Source organism: Engystomops pustulosus, chromosome 4 (genome assembly GCF_040894005.1).
Source record: "Engystomops pustulosus chromosome 4, aEngPut4.maternal, whole genome shotgun sequence".
Taxonomy (NCBI): Eukaryota; Metazoa; Chordata; class Amphibia; order Anura; family Leptodactylidae; genus Engystomops; species Engystomops pustulosus.
The window spans coordinates 6,225,820-6,243,192 of record NC_092414.1 but is presented as its reverse complement, the minus strand read 5'-3'; the positions used below and the strand labels follow the sequence as shown (position 1 = coordinate 6,243,192).

At 48.0% G+C, this 17,373-nt stretch overlaps 2 protein-coding genes across 4 annotated transcripts; both read right to left on the bottom strand.

The window, feature by feature from the left end:
- Window positions 1–104: 104 nt before the first annotated feature.
- Window positions 105–5,631, bottom strand: TMEM121B (transmembrane protein 121B). The gene has a single exon (XM_072144917.1). The coding sequence runs from the start codon at window positions 4,866–4,868 to the stop codon at window positions 3,870–3,872; it is 999 nt and encodes a 332-aa protein (XP_072001018.1). The 5' UTR covers window positions 4,869–5,631; the 3' UTR covers window positions 105–3,869.
- Window positions 5,632–7,696: 2,065 nt separating this feature from the next.
- On the bottom strand, window positions 7,697–16,087 carry HDHD5 (haloacid dehalogenase like hydrolase domain containing 5). 3 transcript variants are annotated; one of them, XM_072144906.1, is made up of 9 exons: window positions 15,976–16,087; window positions 11,453–11,606; window positions 11,142–11,345; window positions 10,947–11,059; window positions 10,599–10,692; window positions 10,488–10,521; window positions 10,137–10,311; window positions 9,862–10,050; window positions 7,697–9,595 (listed from the first exon to the last, which is right to left on the bottom strand). In XM_072144906.1, the coding sequence occupies exons 2-9, from the start codon at window positions 11,579–11,581 to the stop codon at window positions 9,292–9,294; spliced, it is 1,242 nt and encodes a 413-aa protein (XP_072001007.1). In that variant the 5' UTR covers window positions 11,582–11,606; window positions 15,976–16,087; the 3' UTR covers window positions 7,697–9,291. The 3 variants fall into 3 exon arrangements, with proteins under 3 accessions (XP_072001007.1, XP_072001006.1, XP_072001005.1); XM_072144905.1 differs by lacking the exon at window positions 15,976–16,087 and adding an exon at window positions 15,802–15,952; XM_072144904.1 differs by lacking the exon at window positions 15,976–16,087 and adding an exon at window positions 15,695–15,779.
- Window positions 16,088–17,373: the final 1,286 nt, after the last annotated feature.

The window sequence follows — 17,373 nt, the reverse complement described above, 5'->3', positions numbered from 1 at the left end:
TTCCCCATCTGGATGGATCTGTGTGTAGTCAGTACAATCAGTAAGTGCAGGATGGGACCTGAGCCGTTGTGTCATCACTTCCCAATAATCACAGGAGGCGCGAGGACCAGTTATCACCATTTATTCATCAGTTATTACAGTCACAGAGGAAGCGGACGACATCCCCGGGGTCTGCACAGAGTCTGTCTAATTCAGAGCAAGCCGGGACATTTCCATTCTACTAAATTGTAAAGAAGAGATTCATACAGACCGATACAGAGCACCAAACCCTCTGCACAACAAGATCCATATTGTGAATACACTGCAAGCGGGAGCTCACTGTATTATAGTAGTTATATTCTTGTACATAGGGGGCAGTATTAGAGTAGTTATATTCCTGTACATAGGGGGCAGTATTATAGTAGTTATATTCTTGTACATAGGGGGCAGTATTATAGTAGTTATATTCCTGTACATAGGGGGCAGTATTATAGTAGTTATATTCTTGTACATAGGAGGCAGTATTATAGTAGTTATATTCTTGTACATAGGGGGCAGTATTATAGTAGTTATATTCCTGTACATAGGGGGCAGTATTATAGCAGTTATATTCCTGTACATAGGGGGCGGTATTATAGTAGTTATAGTCTTGTACATAGTGGGCAGTATTATAGTAGTTATATTCCTGTACATAGGGGGCAGTATTATAGCAGTTATATTCCTGTACATAGGGGGCAGTATTATAGTAATTATATTCCTGTACATAGGGGGCAGTATTATAGTAGTTATATTCCTGTACATAGGGGGCAGTATTATAGTAGTTATATTCCTGTACATAGGGGGCAGTATTATAGTAGTTATATTCTTGTACATAGGGGGCAGTATTATAGTAGTTATATTCCTGTACATAGGGGGCAGTATTATAGTAGTTATATTCCTGTACATAGGGGGCAGTATTATAGTAGTTATATTCCTGTACATAGGGGGCAGTATTATAGTAGTTATATTCCTGTACATAGGGGGCAGTATTATAGTAGTTATATCCCTGTACATAGGGGGCGGTATTATAGTAGTTATATTCCTGTACATAGGGGGCGGTATTATAGCAGTAATATTCCTGTACATAGGGGGCGGTATTATAGCAGTTATATTCCTGTACATAGGGGGCAGTATTATAGTAGTTATATTCCTGTACATAGGGGGCAGTATTATAGTAGTTATATTCCTGTACATAGGGGGCAGTATTATAGTTGTTATATTCTTGTACATAGGGGGCAGTATTATAGTAGTTATATTCCTGTACATAGGGGGCAGTATTATAGTAGTTATATTCTTGTACATAGGGGGCAGTATTATAGTAGTTACATTCTTGTACGTAGGGGGCAGTATTATAGTAGTTATATTCCTGTACGTAGGGGGCAGTATTATAGTAGTTATATTCTTGTACGTAGGGGGCAGTATTATAGTAGTTATATTCTTGTACGTAGGGGGCAGTATTATAGTAGTTATATTCTTGTACGTAGGGGGCAGTATTATAGTAGTTATATTCTTGTACGTAGGGGGCAGTATTATAGTAGTTATATTCTTGTACATAGGGGGCAGTATTATAGTAGTTATATTCCTGTACATAGGGGGCAGTATTATAGTAGTTATATTCCTGTACGTAGGGGGCAGTATTATAGTAGTTATATTCTTGTACATAGGGAGCAGTATTATAGTAGTTATATTCCTGTACATAGGGGCAGTATTATAGTAGTTATATTCTTGTACGTAGGGGGCAGTATTATAGTAGTTATATTCTTGTACGTAGGGGGCAGTATTATACCGTAGTAGTTATATTCTTGTACGTAGGGGGCAGTATTATAGTAGTTATATTTTTGTATATAGGGGCAGTGTTATAGCTGTTGTGTATTTTAAGGGTTCAGATTTGGTTCTCGGTACAATGCAGATCAGTGATTATAACTCCCACAGTTGTGTAATATGACAGATGATGATAATATACGAATGTTACATGTCGGTCCTGAATCATACAGAATCTTTACAGACCCGGTTCGCCAGCTTTTATAAAACACTGATACAGAAAATACTCATTTATAGTCCAGGAATCTCATGCATTGTTGGTTATCTTTCCCATGACGCTGTGGCGCTGTTCTGGTCCAGGGGCTGGGCTGGTGGTTGCTGTTGGGTGTGAGAACCTGAGGTCCAGCCCTTGGTGCGGTGTTGCCTGAGAGCCTTGTTGTATCTACAATCAGTTCACATGAAGAGAACGACGTCTCTAGAAGAACAGCCCTTATCGGAATTATTATATGGATAATGATGACATCATGATGACCTCACACATCCGAGGCGTTTGGTCGCTGCAGTATTACAGTAGAGCTGATTGCACCAGTTCTAGAGAATGTTCTTAAAGTGTCATGGTGGGCGATAGAGTAAGACCCCCCATCCTGTGCACTACAGAGGGGGAAACACCAAGAGCATTTCTTGGATCGCTTTATATGTCATGGCGTGAATGCAGCGCTGATCCATGGACACCAACATCACAGCTGGGCAGCAAACATATTCATGTAATACACCAGGACAGGCAGGAAATGGCGCTATCACCAACAACAATCAATGAAATCCTCAGCTTTCCTGCAGAAATTATATAGACGATGCACCTATAACAACCAATCCGATTCCAGCTTTCATCTTAGCAATTCGAGCTAGAACATGGGAACTGTGAAACCACTGGTTGCTAGGGTTTCACAGCAGCCAATCAGATATCAGTTTGCATCTCTGAAGTGCGGATTAGAAAATGAAAGCTGCAATCTTATTGGTTGCTATGAAAACTCTTCCATATCTTGTTTACACTGGGTTTTGAGGCCTAGTGGACAGGTCTGAGCCTTCCTGTTCTACATGGAAACCGCCAACAATCTGCTGTCCCTTCAGATATTCATCTTACTACAATATTGGGCCCGGGAAGATGAGGCAGCGCTAACCTCAGGGCACAGGACGTGAAATGGGAAGCTTCAGCAATATTTCCTGCATGTTATTTTATAATATTTTACTTTAACATTAAATATAATATATATATTTCTCCAGATATTTCTATACAAAATAATTATTTAATTTTCTATATTAAACCCTAGGGGACGCAGTTGCCTCTATGAGCCACAGCGACATCCACAGGTGGAACTAAGTACTGCAGCTATACAGGTCAGGTGGTAATGTGGTCAGGGACGACCTATAGCTGTAGATCCTTATTTAACCCCTTACTTTCCATAAAGATCATCTTCAGATATTTCAATTAAATACACATTTATCTTGTGACCCCCTTGTCAGGGTATAACGTTACACCAGCCACAGTTTTTGTTGGCGCATGCATTACCTGTCAAATTTATTTTGCAATTTTTTTTCAAATTTTAGTAATATTTAAAGGTGAATGCACCTTTAAAACCTCATGCTGTCTTGTTGAGACACAGGAAATAATCTCCAGTTGGGTCTAGGGGTAAATAAGGGGAACAACGGCGCCCTCTGTGGTCCGTATGTGAGGAAACAGGAGCAGTGTGTTCCCCTTCTTGGCACTTTGGGAGATTTTATGGGGTGCCTTACATTGTGCTGGTGATGGGTTCCCCTTTAAGCCCCCAAGTATAAGCTATTACAGGATCACAGAGGTTACAATCCAATCATATTTCGGCTACCACTGATATATGTCCACCCCACCCAGACCGTGCAAACCTCATAGAGATCTGAATCCATATCTCTCTTCCATGGTTAGACCTTGGAGGTAATAAAATTGACTTAGAAGGGTGTCAGCATTTTGGGATGATACAAAGAGTCAGGGTCTTCACTTATTTTCATGGCAGTGTTGGCAAAGTTAGAAGGGAAAGGTCCAGGTCAGAAGGGGTCAATCAGTTTTGTGATGTCACCGCCAGCGTGTTGACATAAGCGTGGGGTCCCATGTCGTTCTCAGATACGCAATGGCTGAACTGACCCGGTGGACGGTCCGCGTGATCAGGACCAGGAGATTTGAGGAGGCAGCAGAGCTCCAGGGCCTCCAGCCAGCGGCAGACCAAGAAGAAGACATTCTTTAACATGAAGACGGACATGGGCAGGTTGGAGGAATCCAACATCAAGAAGCAGCGGACCGCCAGGAGGGGGGCATCCACCAATGAGCTGCAGAGGAGACGGAGGAAGAGGCGACAACATCCGGCAGGAGCTGCTGAATCCAACTCTGACAACCAGAGGACAGGGGACGCCAAAACCACAAAGTAGACCACCAGTAGGGAATAACGGATAAGTGGGGTCTGCGGTAGTTTGCCCTCCAGCATGGGCTCCAGGAGGGCGTAGCTGTCCAGCAGGTCCAGGCAGGAGGAGATGAAGTAGCCGCTGGCTCGCTGGTGTGGCCATCCTCGCGGATCAACACTGAGCGAGCGCACCAAAGACCACAGGAGAGGGACAGATAGCGCAACCGTGAGCTTGAAACCGGTGCTCCCCAGTGGTACCCCAGCCTCAATCTGATCCACTATTGGTGTGCAGAGTATCAGAGTCACCTTTGGGGTGAAGGCAATGGCATAGATCAGCCAGGCCAGGTGGCTATAAGCAAAATGACCCTTCTTTGGCCGGTGAACTTGTCCATATCCGGTAGAGCTGAGCGACCCAATATAGGCTGTCTGCCCCCTGCTGTTTTTGGAATAGAAGATCCCCCATCCGGCAACCACAACCAGGTCAGTGGCTATCCAGGAGCACCAGTACAGGTCGGTGCCAGAGATCAGGTACAGGTCCAGCAGCGCCCCCTGTGCCAGCAGCAGCAGCACGGACAGTGCCTTGTAACAGCCACGAAGAGCACAGCCCGGGCCCCCTCGTGGCAACCGTCCAGGGCCCCCATGTGGAAACTCTCCAGCCGTCATCCCCAGAGTGGAGGAGGTGGAAGAGGGGGCCGAGGAGGGGGGGCACGAGGGGGCCACAGGGAGTGGGGAGAGTGGAGAGGGCAGGATGTCGGGGGGTGGGGGTAATATGGAGGAGAAAAATTACAATTATACAAGATGTGGAGGAGGGGGCGACAACTAAGTGGGGAGCATCGGATACAATCTGGACAAATAGCACAACAATGGGAATATAGGGGGAATACTGGGGTGCACCAATGCAAAAGTGATAGTAATGGGGCGTCTGTAGGACTAGGGAATATTGGGGTGCTCCCTGAACATTATTAGATGTGTTGCATAAAATCCATGTCTGGGGTAACACTGGCAATAAAGGATCAGGAATGGGGTACAGGGGTAATACTGGCACAGATATGGGGTACACAGCTATATTAGGAGGCTGCTGGCAGTGATGCTGGATGGCAGAGGTAGCAGAGAGGACGAGGCACAGCTGCTAGGAGGTAGTAGATTGCAGGAGCTGCACCCGGTCCCTGAGTCCAGTTCTTGGGGTGCAGGGGGATGCACTGACCTGGGGGTGCAGAGGAGGGTGTGACACCCGGAGGAGGCTGCACCCTGGAGGATGTGACATCCCGGGGACGAGCCCTGATGTCCGGCAGATGCAGTCACTGGAAGATGCGCAGGATCCGGGGGCCCTCAGCATCCGGGGGGTTCGGCACAGGGGCCCCGGTACCACCGCGATCACAGCAGCAGCTTCTTCTCTGCAGGAGAACGAGTCTCAGCTCTGCCGCCCCCTAGTGGTGAGAGGGGGCACTGCAGGGGGAGGATACACCGGGGATGTGCCTGATACACTGTAACAACACTACATCATTGTATCTACAGATGTGGACTACAAGTCCCAGCAGCTCTGCCGCCCCTTGGTGGTGAGAACGGGGCACTGCAGGGGGGATACACCGGGGATGTGCCTGATACAATGTAACAACACTACATCATTGTATCTACAGATGTGCACTACAAGCCCCAGCAGCTCTGCCGCCCCCTAGTGGTGAGAGCGGGGCACTGCAGGGGGAGGATACACCGGGGCTGTGCCTGATACACTGTAACAACACTACATCATTGTATCTACAGATGTGCACTACAAGTCCCAGCAGCTCTGCCGCCACCTACTGATGAAAACCGGGCTACTGCAGGGGGAGGATACACCGGGGATGTGCCTGATACACTGTAACAACACTACATCATTGTATCTACAGATGTGGACTACAAGTCCCAGCAGCTCTGCCGCCCCTTGGTGGTGAGAACGGGGCACTGCAGGGGGAGTATACACCGGGGATGTGCCTGATACAATGTAACAACACTACATCATTGTATCTACAGATGTGCACTACAAGCCCCAGCAGCTCTGCCGCCCCCTAGTGGTGAGAGCGGGGCACTGCAGGGGGAGGATACACCGGGGCTGTGCCTGATACACTGTAACAACACTACATCATTGTATCTACAGATGTGCACTACAAGTCCCAGCAGCTCTGCCGCCACCTACTGATGAAAACCGGGCTACTGCAGGGGGAGGATACACCGGGGATGTGCCTGATACACTGTAACAACACTACATCATTGTATCTACAGATGTGCACTACAAGTCCCAGCAGCTCTGCCGCCCCCTAGTGGTGAGAGTGGGGCACTGGAGGGGGGATACACCGGGGATGTGCCTGATACACTGTAACAACACTACATCATTGTATCTACAGATGTGCACTACAAGCCCCAGCAGCTCTGCCGCCCCCTAGTGGTGAGAGCGGGGCACTGCAGGGGGAGTATACACCGGGGATGTGCCTGATACACTGTAACAACACTACATCATTGTATCTACAGATGTGCACTACAAGTCCCAGCAGCTCTGCCGCCCCTTGGTGGTGAGAACGGGGCACTGCAGGGGGAGTATACACCGGGGATGTGCCTGATACACTGTAACAACACTACATCATTGTATCTACAGATGTGCACTACAAGTCCCAGCAGCTCTGCCGCCCCCTAGTGGTGAGAGTGGGGCACTGGAGGGGGAGGATACACCGGGGATGTGCCTGATACACTGTAACAACACTACATCATTGTATCTACAGATGTGCACTACAAGTCCCAGCAGCTCTGCCGCCACCTACTGATGAAAACCGGGCTACTGCAGGGGGAGGATACACCGGAGCTGTGCCTGATACACTGTAACAGCACTGCATGATTGGATCTACAGATGTGCACTACAAGTCCCAGCAGCTCTGCTCCTCCTCCTGTTACAGTAATTGGATCATCATGTTTATGGACACATCCATTTAGACAATACTGGGTCACCAGGACCTGGTTGATGTCTCCTATATCCCCCTCCCTGCAGCACTGATGTCTCCGGCCTGTGACTTATAATCACATCGGAAAGTCTTTAGCCAGGACATGCTGGGAGTTGTAGTTCTGGGGTAACCGCAGGTGGGCATCTCCTGTAAAATGTGTCTGGAATGGCCCCCCATAACCTGCCCCATGTATAGTGCTGCTGATCTGATGTCTCCTGCCCCCCATGATGTCCGGGGTGTGAAGGGTTTCAGCTCCTCAATGTTGCTAAGTAATATTGAGGTCCGGGCTCAGAGAAGCCCCTTCAGGTCAGTCCAATGTTTTCCTGTTCTGGTTTGACCTGTGACTGAGCCCCAGCTTTCTGACACTGAGTCGCAGAGACCCCTGATGTCATTGTACCCTGCACAGATTCAAGACCCCGCCGGAGCACATTTCCTAAGGTCCTTGCATTCTGTTGGACTTTGCATGTTCTGTTAGGTGCAAACTGCTGCATATGTATTTAAGAAGTGTCCGTGACACATATGTGGCGCGTGTAATAATTCCCTTTATTTATATGGCACACACAGATACCACAGCGCTGCACAGAGAATGTCACATCAGTCCCTGTCCCCAATGGGGCTCCCAATCTAATCAACCTACCAGTATGTTTTGGAGTGCGGGAGGAAACCGAAGGACCCGGAGGAAAAACACGCAAACACGGAGAAAACATCCCCAGCACTGCAAGGCTATAGTGCTAACCACTGAGCCACTGTGCTGCCCTACACAGTGGGGGCTGCATATATAGTCTCCTGTAAGCGCAGACTGTGTGCGTCCACCAGCTCCCGGGGCTGTAGGTGGACGTGCACAGTGACTATCACTTTACACACCAGGTGGCGCCATACCTAGTACAAGAGGTGGGATTGTTACAGCAGTGGGCGGAGCTTACAACCATGAAAGACGACAAAGCTGTATACATGTCCTTAAATCCAGTGCCAAGTACCGGATAATCACACATTACAGATCACTGGAACAGAAATCTCTGTCATCTTTGAAAAGTTACAGCCGAAAGGTTTCTGGATCATCAGGTTGACGCTGCAGATGTAAACAGAAAAAAAAGCAATAAATAAAACTCTAAAATAGATGACAGGACGGGATGAGCCCCACAGCAACGAAGAAACCAAAACTCAAATTCCTGAATGTTTTCAATATCAGTGCTTGCTGTCAGTGATCACAAACATCTAAAGAGCCAATCCAATCACAGCTGAGGGTTTGTGACACTTATATCCAATCTTTGGTGCAGTAAATCAATGAATACATTTTACATGCGCTGATACATTGTAACAAACTATCAATATAGACAGAATATACATTAGTGTCATGGATGCGTAAGACTGTCCACACTAAATACAACTGGAACAAAGCCTCAGCTGTGAGAAATGTAAAGGATTTGAGCCTCAGGATTGAAAAAAAAAATAAAAGATTTCTCACCTAACGTTCACTGACAGCAAGCAGAGATCAGAAAAGCTGCAGATGAATTGTCATGTCGAGTTTATTAGAAGGTGATGAACTTTTCATAAAATAATGATTAAAAGGAGATAAAATGTATTTTCCACAATTTTAGCTTCAACTCAATGGGGGGGGGGGGGCGTCCTCACACTGCTGTGTTCTGTGCACTGAGCTTCTCCACACTCCCTTACCTATAAGTATAAGCTGTAGGACAATTCAATGTAGAGAGCACAGCAGTGTTAGGGCCCTCCTCCAGTACAACCCTGGAATATAAATCCAGTTGTATCATCCAAACAAAAGTCTGCTGCAGAGTAGAGGGGGAGGGGCTATAGAGGTTCATTGCAGAGAGCTAAGAGCACAGCAGTGTGAGGTCCCCAGAAGCTACAAACATGGAATAGAAATCTATATTACAATGATTATAACAATGTCTGCATGATCACAGCTGTTGATAGCTGCCTCTACATAAAAATGGAAGCCCCCTTTAAGTGTGTTCAGCACTCCGGCCTCAGGGATGGAGATATGGTTGTTCCTGAGAGTTGGTCGGATTCTGGCTAAAATATCTACGTAGAATAAGAGAAGGCACACATCACACATGGTCACTGCGGCATCATTAGTCATGGAGACTCCGCCTCCTTCAGCTCTCTTGGCTCCGCCTCCACCCCTCCTTCTCCAGTATTAGCTCTAAGGCTTCTCCCACGTCCCGGACCACATGAGACGCCTCCACCAAACTGGGGTCAAACTTAAAGTCTCGGTGTCCATGGAAGACGGTCTGGGTCACGCTCTCCTGCGGGTCACTGGGCACCTCGCCCTGATAGCTGTAAACCCCTGTGCACACCAGGACAGACTGGCAGCTGTGTGGTCCTGGCGAGTCTCTGCACCGGCTCTGTAGGAAGCGGTTATACAGGTTGGCGCCATAGATATCCGCCATCGGGTTATCCCTAAATTAGGATGCAAGACAAGAGTCGTGAAAATACTACATCCCCACTATTTACCAAGCGCAGCGCCATAAATTGTAAAGTGGTTGTGCTTTGCATTGCAACTCAGCCCCATTCACATGAATGGCGTGCGCTGTAAACCGGTCATGTGACCAGAATCTGACTGGTGGAGGTGTTGGGGGAACATGATAGGCGATTGATTATCCTGGAATATCCCTTTAACATAACAACTAATTCAACGAAAAGCCAAAGCGGTTCTCTAGACTCACCCAATGGCGTACAGAGTGCGGACGGGGTTCCTCCAGCCGCGCTCCGTGGCCTGCCGCAGAATGAGTTGTTCAGCGTAGTTGTAGGTCACGGGGCTGGGTTTACCGATCAGCGCCTCGTACTGCAGCTCTCGCCCCGTGATCTTACGGTATAAGGTTTCCAAGCAGAGTAGAAACGTGCCGTGACCGAACCTGATCCAGAATAGGAGATTGTAACAAAGGTGACACATTGTACCGGAACAGCAGCTCTAGTGGTGACCCTTCTGCCTGGTACTGACCTGGGCGTCTTAGCTTCGGCCATCCAGAGCAGATCCATATTACAGGCCAGTATGGGGATGTGCGGGTACGGTGGAGGTGCGCTCCACTCTGACGGCCTCCCAGCGCTCAGCAGTAGATCCAGAATCAGCTGCAGACTCGTCTCCCAGCGCACCGGCTCCCCCAACAGGACAACGGCTGCAAGGCAGGAACATGATGAATATGTTTTATCGATGCTACTCTACAACTATCATAGTCTGACATCGCTAGAACAAGCTGCCAGTCTCTGCATGCAAATGAGAATATTTCCAGTCACTGACAGCAAGGAGAGATCTTGAGGATGTACATATGAAGCTTATTGTCTGCACTCTCACCTTCTATAGCTGGAAGCGACACGCTGATCGCGGCCTGTGGGAAACGGAGATATAAGCGCTTTAGTCACAGAAGACGTCTGAACCAGCGATATCGGAGGACTCTGCACCTACCCCGCTCCTCGGCCTCCGGCTCTGATCCACCATGTCCAGCAGCGGGTACGCCTGGCGCATGGCTTCAATCGTCACCACGTTCCTGAAGCCCAGGCTGGACAATCTGTCAAGGAGCAGTATGTAGGCAAAGAGGGGGTTAAAGGCTCATCCAGAGGCGCAGCATATTATAGGGGTCCTCCTAACGATAGGCGATATCAGAGCCCGAAACTGGTCACAAGATGAATAGGGCAGAGCTGCAATACCAAGCACAGCCATTATAATGAAAGTGGCGCTGTGCTTGGCAAGATTGCAGCACTACTTTTAGGTAAAAACAGAAGACCCCACACCCCGGGCTTAATAAGAGGATACTCTTTGGCAACATCTTCCAGAGGCCCCTGACCGGACACAAGGACGCACTTCTCCAGGAACTGAGGGAACATCTGCAGCGGACTGTGTGACAGGATGACCTGATCGGGGGAGATCTGCGGGGTAGAGGGCAAGTATTAGCTCCTTTGCCACCTTATATAGGGGCCCCCAGGGCACCCACCCAATCACATTACTTACCTGGACCCCCAGGACTTGGCTCAGCTCCTCTGATCGCTCCTGGCGCAGACAATTTCCGGCGTTGGTCACAAACACGACGGGCACCGCCAGCTTCCCATCACGGTCCAGCAACTTCCTAAAGGCCTCAGCTGCTCCAGGAATGGGGTGTCTGCCCCTCACCAGGACGCCATCGATGTCAAACAGCAAACCGAAGCCCGGAGAAGCCTGCAAGGAGTAGAGAGACAAGGCAAAGGGTTAACAGCGCAATTATAAACCAAATAGAGGAAGAGATTGCTTGCTGTCAGTGAATGGTTGATGGAGGTGATACTCACATTGGATGCAGACAGTCCTCGTACTCCCCAAGGTGGCGCAGTGGCGAAAGATACATGATGCAAGCCAGATATGAAACTCTTCTTCACCAACCGGGAAAAAATCCGCTGTGAACCAACAAGTGTGCCCATCCCCAGCGACCAGCAAGGAGATGCCCTGGCAAAGGGAAAAACACAGCTATCAGCCTGGCACAACACATACTGCTAGACCGGCACCTCCATAATACATACCCCCTGCTAGACCGGCACCTCCATAATACATAACCCCTGCTAGACCGCCACCTCCATAATACATAACCCCTGCTAGAATGGCACCTCCATAATACATAACCCCTGCTAGACTGGCACCTCCATAATACATAACCCCTGCTAGACCGGCACCTCCATAATACATAACCCCTGCTAAACCGACACCTCCATAATACATAACCCCTGCTAGACCGCCACCTCCATAATACATAACCCCTGCTAGACCGGCACCTCCATAATACATAATAACTGCTAGACCGGCACCTCCATAATACATACCCCCTGCTAGACCGGCACCTCCATAATACATGACCCCTGCTAGACTGGCACCTCCATAATACATAACCCCTGCTAGACTGGCACCTCCATAATACATAACCCCTGCTAGACTGGCACCTCCATAATACATCACCCCTGCTAGACTGGCACCTCCATAATACATAACAACTGCTAGACTGGCACCTCCATAATACATAACCCCTGCTAGACTGGCACCTCCATAATACATAATAACTGCTAGACCGGCACCTCCATAATACATAACCCCTGCTAGACTGGCACCTCCATAATACATAACCCCTGCTAGACCGACCCCTCCATAATACATAACCCCTGCTAGACCGACCCCTCCATAATACATAACCCCTGCTAGACTGGCACCTCCATAATACATAACCCCTGCTAGACTGGCACCTCCATAATACATAACCCCTGCTAGACTGACACCTCCATAATACATAGCCCCTGCTAGACCGGCACCTCCATAATACATAATAACTGCTAGACCGACCCCTCCATAATACATAACCCCTGCTAGACCGACCCCTCCATAATACATAACCCCTGCTAGACTGGCACCTCCATAATACATAATAACTGCTAGACTGGCATCTCCATAATACATAACCCCTGCTAGACCGGCACCTCCATAATACATAACCCCTGCTAGACCGGCACCTCCATAATACATAATAACTGCTAGACCGACACCTCCATAATACATAACCCCTGCTAGACCGGCACCTCCATAATACATAATAACTGCTAGACTGGCACCTCCATAATACATAACCCCTGCTAGACTGGCACCTCCATAATACATAATAACTGCTAGACTGGCACCTCCATAATACATAACCCCTGCTAGACCGACCCCTCCATAATACATAACCCCTGCTAGACTGGCACCTCCATAATACATAACCCCTGCTAGACTGGCACCTCCATAATACATAACCCCTGCTAGACTGGCACCTCCATAATACATAACCCCTGCTAGACTGGCACCTCCATAATACATAACCCCTGCTAGACTGGCACCTTCATAATACATAACCCCTGCTAGACCGGCACCTCCATAATACATAACCCCTGCTAGACTGGCACCTCCATAATACATAACCCCTGCTAGACTGGAACCTCCATAATACATAACCCCTGCTAGACCGGCACCTCCATAATACATAACCCCTGCTAGACCGGCACCTCCATAATACATAGCCCCTGCTAGACTGGAACCTCCATAATACATAACCCCTGCTAGACTGGCACCTCCATAATACATAACCCCTGCTAGACTGGCACCTCCATAATACATAACCCCTGCTAGACCGACCCCTCCATAATACATACCCCCTGCTAGACCGACCCCTCCATAATACATAACCCCTGCTAGACCGACACCTCCATAATACATAACCCCTGCTAGACCGACACCTCCATAATACATAACCCCTGCTAGACTGGCACCTCCATAATACATAACCCCTGCTAGACCGGCACCTCCATAATACATAACCCCTGCTAGACTGGCACCTCCATAATACATAACCCCTGCTAGACTGGCACCTCCATAATACATAACCCCTGCTAGACTGGCACCTCCATAATACATAACCCCTGCTAGACTGGCACCTCCATAATACATAACCCCTGCTAGACTGGCACCTCCATAATACATAACCCCTGCTAGACCGACCCCTCCATAATACATAACCCCTGCTAGACCGACCCCTCCATAATACATAACCCCTGCTAGACTGGCACCTCCATAATACATAACCCCTGCTAGACTGGCACCTCCATAATACATAACCCCTGCTAGACTGACACCTCCATAATACATAGCCCCTGCTAGACCGGCACCTCCATAATACATAATAACTGCTAGACCGACCCCTCCATAATACATAACCCCTGCTAGACCGACCCCTCCATAATACATAACCCCTGCTAGACCGGCACCTCCATAATACATAACCCCTGCTAGACTGGCACCTCCATAATACATAACCCCTGCTAGACTGGCACCTCCATAATACATAACCCCTGCTAGACTGGCACCTCCATAATACATAACCCCTGCTAGACTGGCACCTCCATAATACATAACCCCTGCTAGACTGGCACCTCCATAATACATAACCCCTGCTAGACCGACCCCTCCATAATACATAACCCCTGCTAGACCGACCCCTCCATAATACATAACCCCTGCTAGACTGGCACCTCCATAATACATAACCCCTGCTAGACTGGCACCTCCATAATACATAACCCCTGCTAGACTGACACCTCCATAATACATAGCCCCTGCTAGACCGGCACCTCCATAATACATAATAACTGCTAGACCGACCCCTCCATAATACATAACCCCTGCTAGACCGACCCCTCCATAATACATAACCCCTGCTAGACTGGCACCTCCATAATACATAACCCCTGCTAGACTGGCACCTCCATAATACATAACCCCTGCTAGACTGACACCTCCATAATACATAACCCCTGCTAGACTGGCACCTCCATAATACATAATAACTGCTAGACTGGCATCTCCATAATACATAACCCCTGCTAGACCGGCACCTCCATAATACATAACCCCTGCTAGACCGGCACCTCCATAATACATAATAACTGCTAGACCGACACCTCCATAATACATAACCCCTGCTAGACCGGCACCTCCATAATACATAATAACTGCTAGACTGGCACCTCCATAATACATAACCCCTGCTAGACTGGCACCTCCATAATACATAATAACTGCTAGACTGGCACCTCCATAATACATAACCCCTGCTAGACCGACCCCTCCATAATACATAACCCCTGCTAGACTGGCACCTCCATAATACATAACCCCTGCTAGACTGGCACCTCCATAATACATAACCCCTGCTAGACTGGCACCTCCATAATACATAACCCCTGCTAGACTGGCACCTCCATAATACATAACCCCTGCTAGACTGGCACCTTCATAATACATAACCCCTGCTAGACCGGCACCTCCATAATACATAACCCCTGCTAGACTGGCACCTCCATAATACATAGCCCCTGCTAGACTGACACCTCCATAATACATAACCCCTGCTAGACTGGCACCTCCATAATACATAACAACTGCTAGACTGGCACCTCCATAATACATAATAACTGCTAGACTGGCACCTCCATAATACATAACCCCTGCTAGACTGGCACCTCCATAATACGTAACCCCTGCTAGACTGGCATCTCCATAATACATAACAACTGCTAGACTGGCACCTCCATAATACATAACAACTGCTAGACTGGCACCTCCATAATACATAATAACTGCTAGACCGGCACCTCCATAATACATAACCGCTACTAGACCGGCACCTCCATAATACATAGCCCCTGCTAGACCGGCACCTCCATAATACATAACCGCTACTAGACCGGCACCTCCATAATACATAGCCCCTGCTAGACCGACACCTCCATAATACATAATAACTGCTAGACTGGCACCTCCATAATACATAATAACTGCTAGACTGGCACCTCCATAATACATAACCCCTGCTAGACTGGCACCTCCATAATACATAATAACTGCTAGACTGGCACCTCCATAGTACATAACCCCTGCTAGACTGGCACCTCCATAATACATAACCCCTGCTAGACCGGCACTGCCCCTGCCACCCTCTACACTGCCCCTTCACTTACTAGCGCCACTTCTGACCCTCAGACAAGTGTCGGACCTCGGTACCCGTCAACTCCTGAGATCCATGACAGCTAGCAAACATAAACTACAACTCCCGGCATGCATTTACCTGTAATTCTACTAAAACACAGCGCAAAGACTCATGGGAGATGTAGTCCAGTCTCGGATTAGATTCAGAACATTTTTCCCGGGTTCCTCCCCCACAAGTACTATAAAATTCAGAAGCAATTACAACGAAATACAAAAAATAAATGCCGATGACTCGGGGAAATCTAAGCCATACTTGTACTCATCGGTCAGGCAGTTTTCGGGCGGCGGCCATGTTCCAGGAGACCGTGCATCGTTATTGTCTATGGGATTGTCTTACACAGTATGGCTCCTGTGGATGAAACAGAAGCTGAGGGGGGATCAGAGTGGTGCAAGTGATGTTGGGTGTGATGTCACGGAAAGGGGCGGGGCCAGTATTTAGGCGCGGTCAGTTATCTGAGGTAAAACGAAAGTGAAATGTTCCCTCCAGTAGTTTAATGGCAGAATATTTTTGGTCATCCTAAAAAAGTCTGAACAGACACATTGGAAATACCGTGCACTATGCTCTCAGTGATTATTTACCACTCGAGGATTTCACTGATTTTTTAATATCACGTGAAAAAATTTTTTGTGATGTGTGAAAATTTTTAAGTTTTTTGGGGTCTTAATCATGAAAAGAGTCTTATGGCATCGAATTGTGCTCGTACTCTTATTTTTGCTTCGTCCATGATCGAATATTGGCCAAAATTTTATTAATAAGCATATTTCTGGAAGGCTTGACCAAAATTGTTCATATTTGTATGAATTGTGCAGCGACTGATAGGTGACCGTGTACAGCGGCGCCCCCTGGGGTATTACCTCTGTGTTATACACGGGTCCCCACAAAAGTAGAATGCGGATAGGTTAGTGGCGGTCTGACTGCTGGGACCACCAGAAATTGGGAGAAACCGAATGTCCCCCTCAGAGGGAAGACATGACCGGCGCTCCAGTCAGGGTGATGCCACACATGGCGTTTTGAATCCGTTTTTTGCCCATTTTTTAAGCAAAGAGCATGTGTTTTCATAGTTTATACGGTTGAAAAAAAGACACTTGTCCATCAAGTTCAACCGAGGAAGGGTAGGGATTGGATGAGTTTTGCTTAAAACGGGTTCAAAACGCCATGTGTGGCATCACCCTCAATTTGATGACCACATAAAGTGATAGCGACCTTGTGGTAGCAAAATGCAGATTCCATGTAAGGGTTAAAGGGTAAACACTCGGGAGCGGAGCAGCTCGTCCCCCTTGGGGCATCACACACTTTTTCTAAACTCATTTGGATATTTAGAATTTGGAGATCAAATCAACGTCTTTTCTTGTGGTCCCTAATCCCTTTTCTTGACAGGACATTATTCTGCTGAAAGAGAAACCTCCTAGGAAGGGTATTTGGCCAATGGAAATATTTAGGTAGGTGGTATGTGTCGCATTAAAATCCATGTGAATGCACAACCTATAGCATGAAACTGCTGGTTTACTTTCTTCCCCATATTACATCCTGGTACCATCTCGATCTATGCATGGATAATGGATACCTGCCTAAGTGGAACAAGCAACACCCCCACCGGGGCCTTTTTTTGGGGCCTGGAAGCAGCCGCGCCCAGAATACCGGAATGGCTGG

Excerpts from the sequence above, each read along its gene's own strand:
- TMEM121B (XM_072144917.1), bottom strand. The coding sequence starts at position 4,868 with ATGACGGCTGGAGAGTTTCCACATGGGGGCCCTGGACGGTTGCCACGA.
- HDHD5 (XM_072144906.1), bottom strand. The coding sequence starts at position 11,581 with ATGGGCACACTTGTTGGTTCACAGCGGATTTTTTCCCGGTTGGTGAAG. Across the intron at positions 10,693-10,946 it reads CTGGAAGATGTTGCCAAAGA|CCTGGGCTTCAGGAACGTGG; the intron begins GTATCCTCTTAT and ends CAGATTGTCCAG. Across the intron at positions 10,051-10,136 it reads GCCGAAGCTAAGACGCCCAG|GTTCGGTCACGGCACGTTTC; the intron begins GTCAGTACCAGG and ends ATTCTGGATCAG.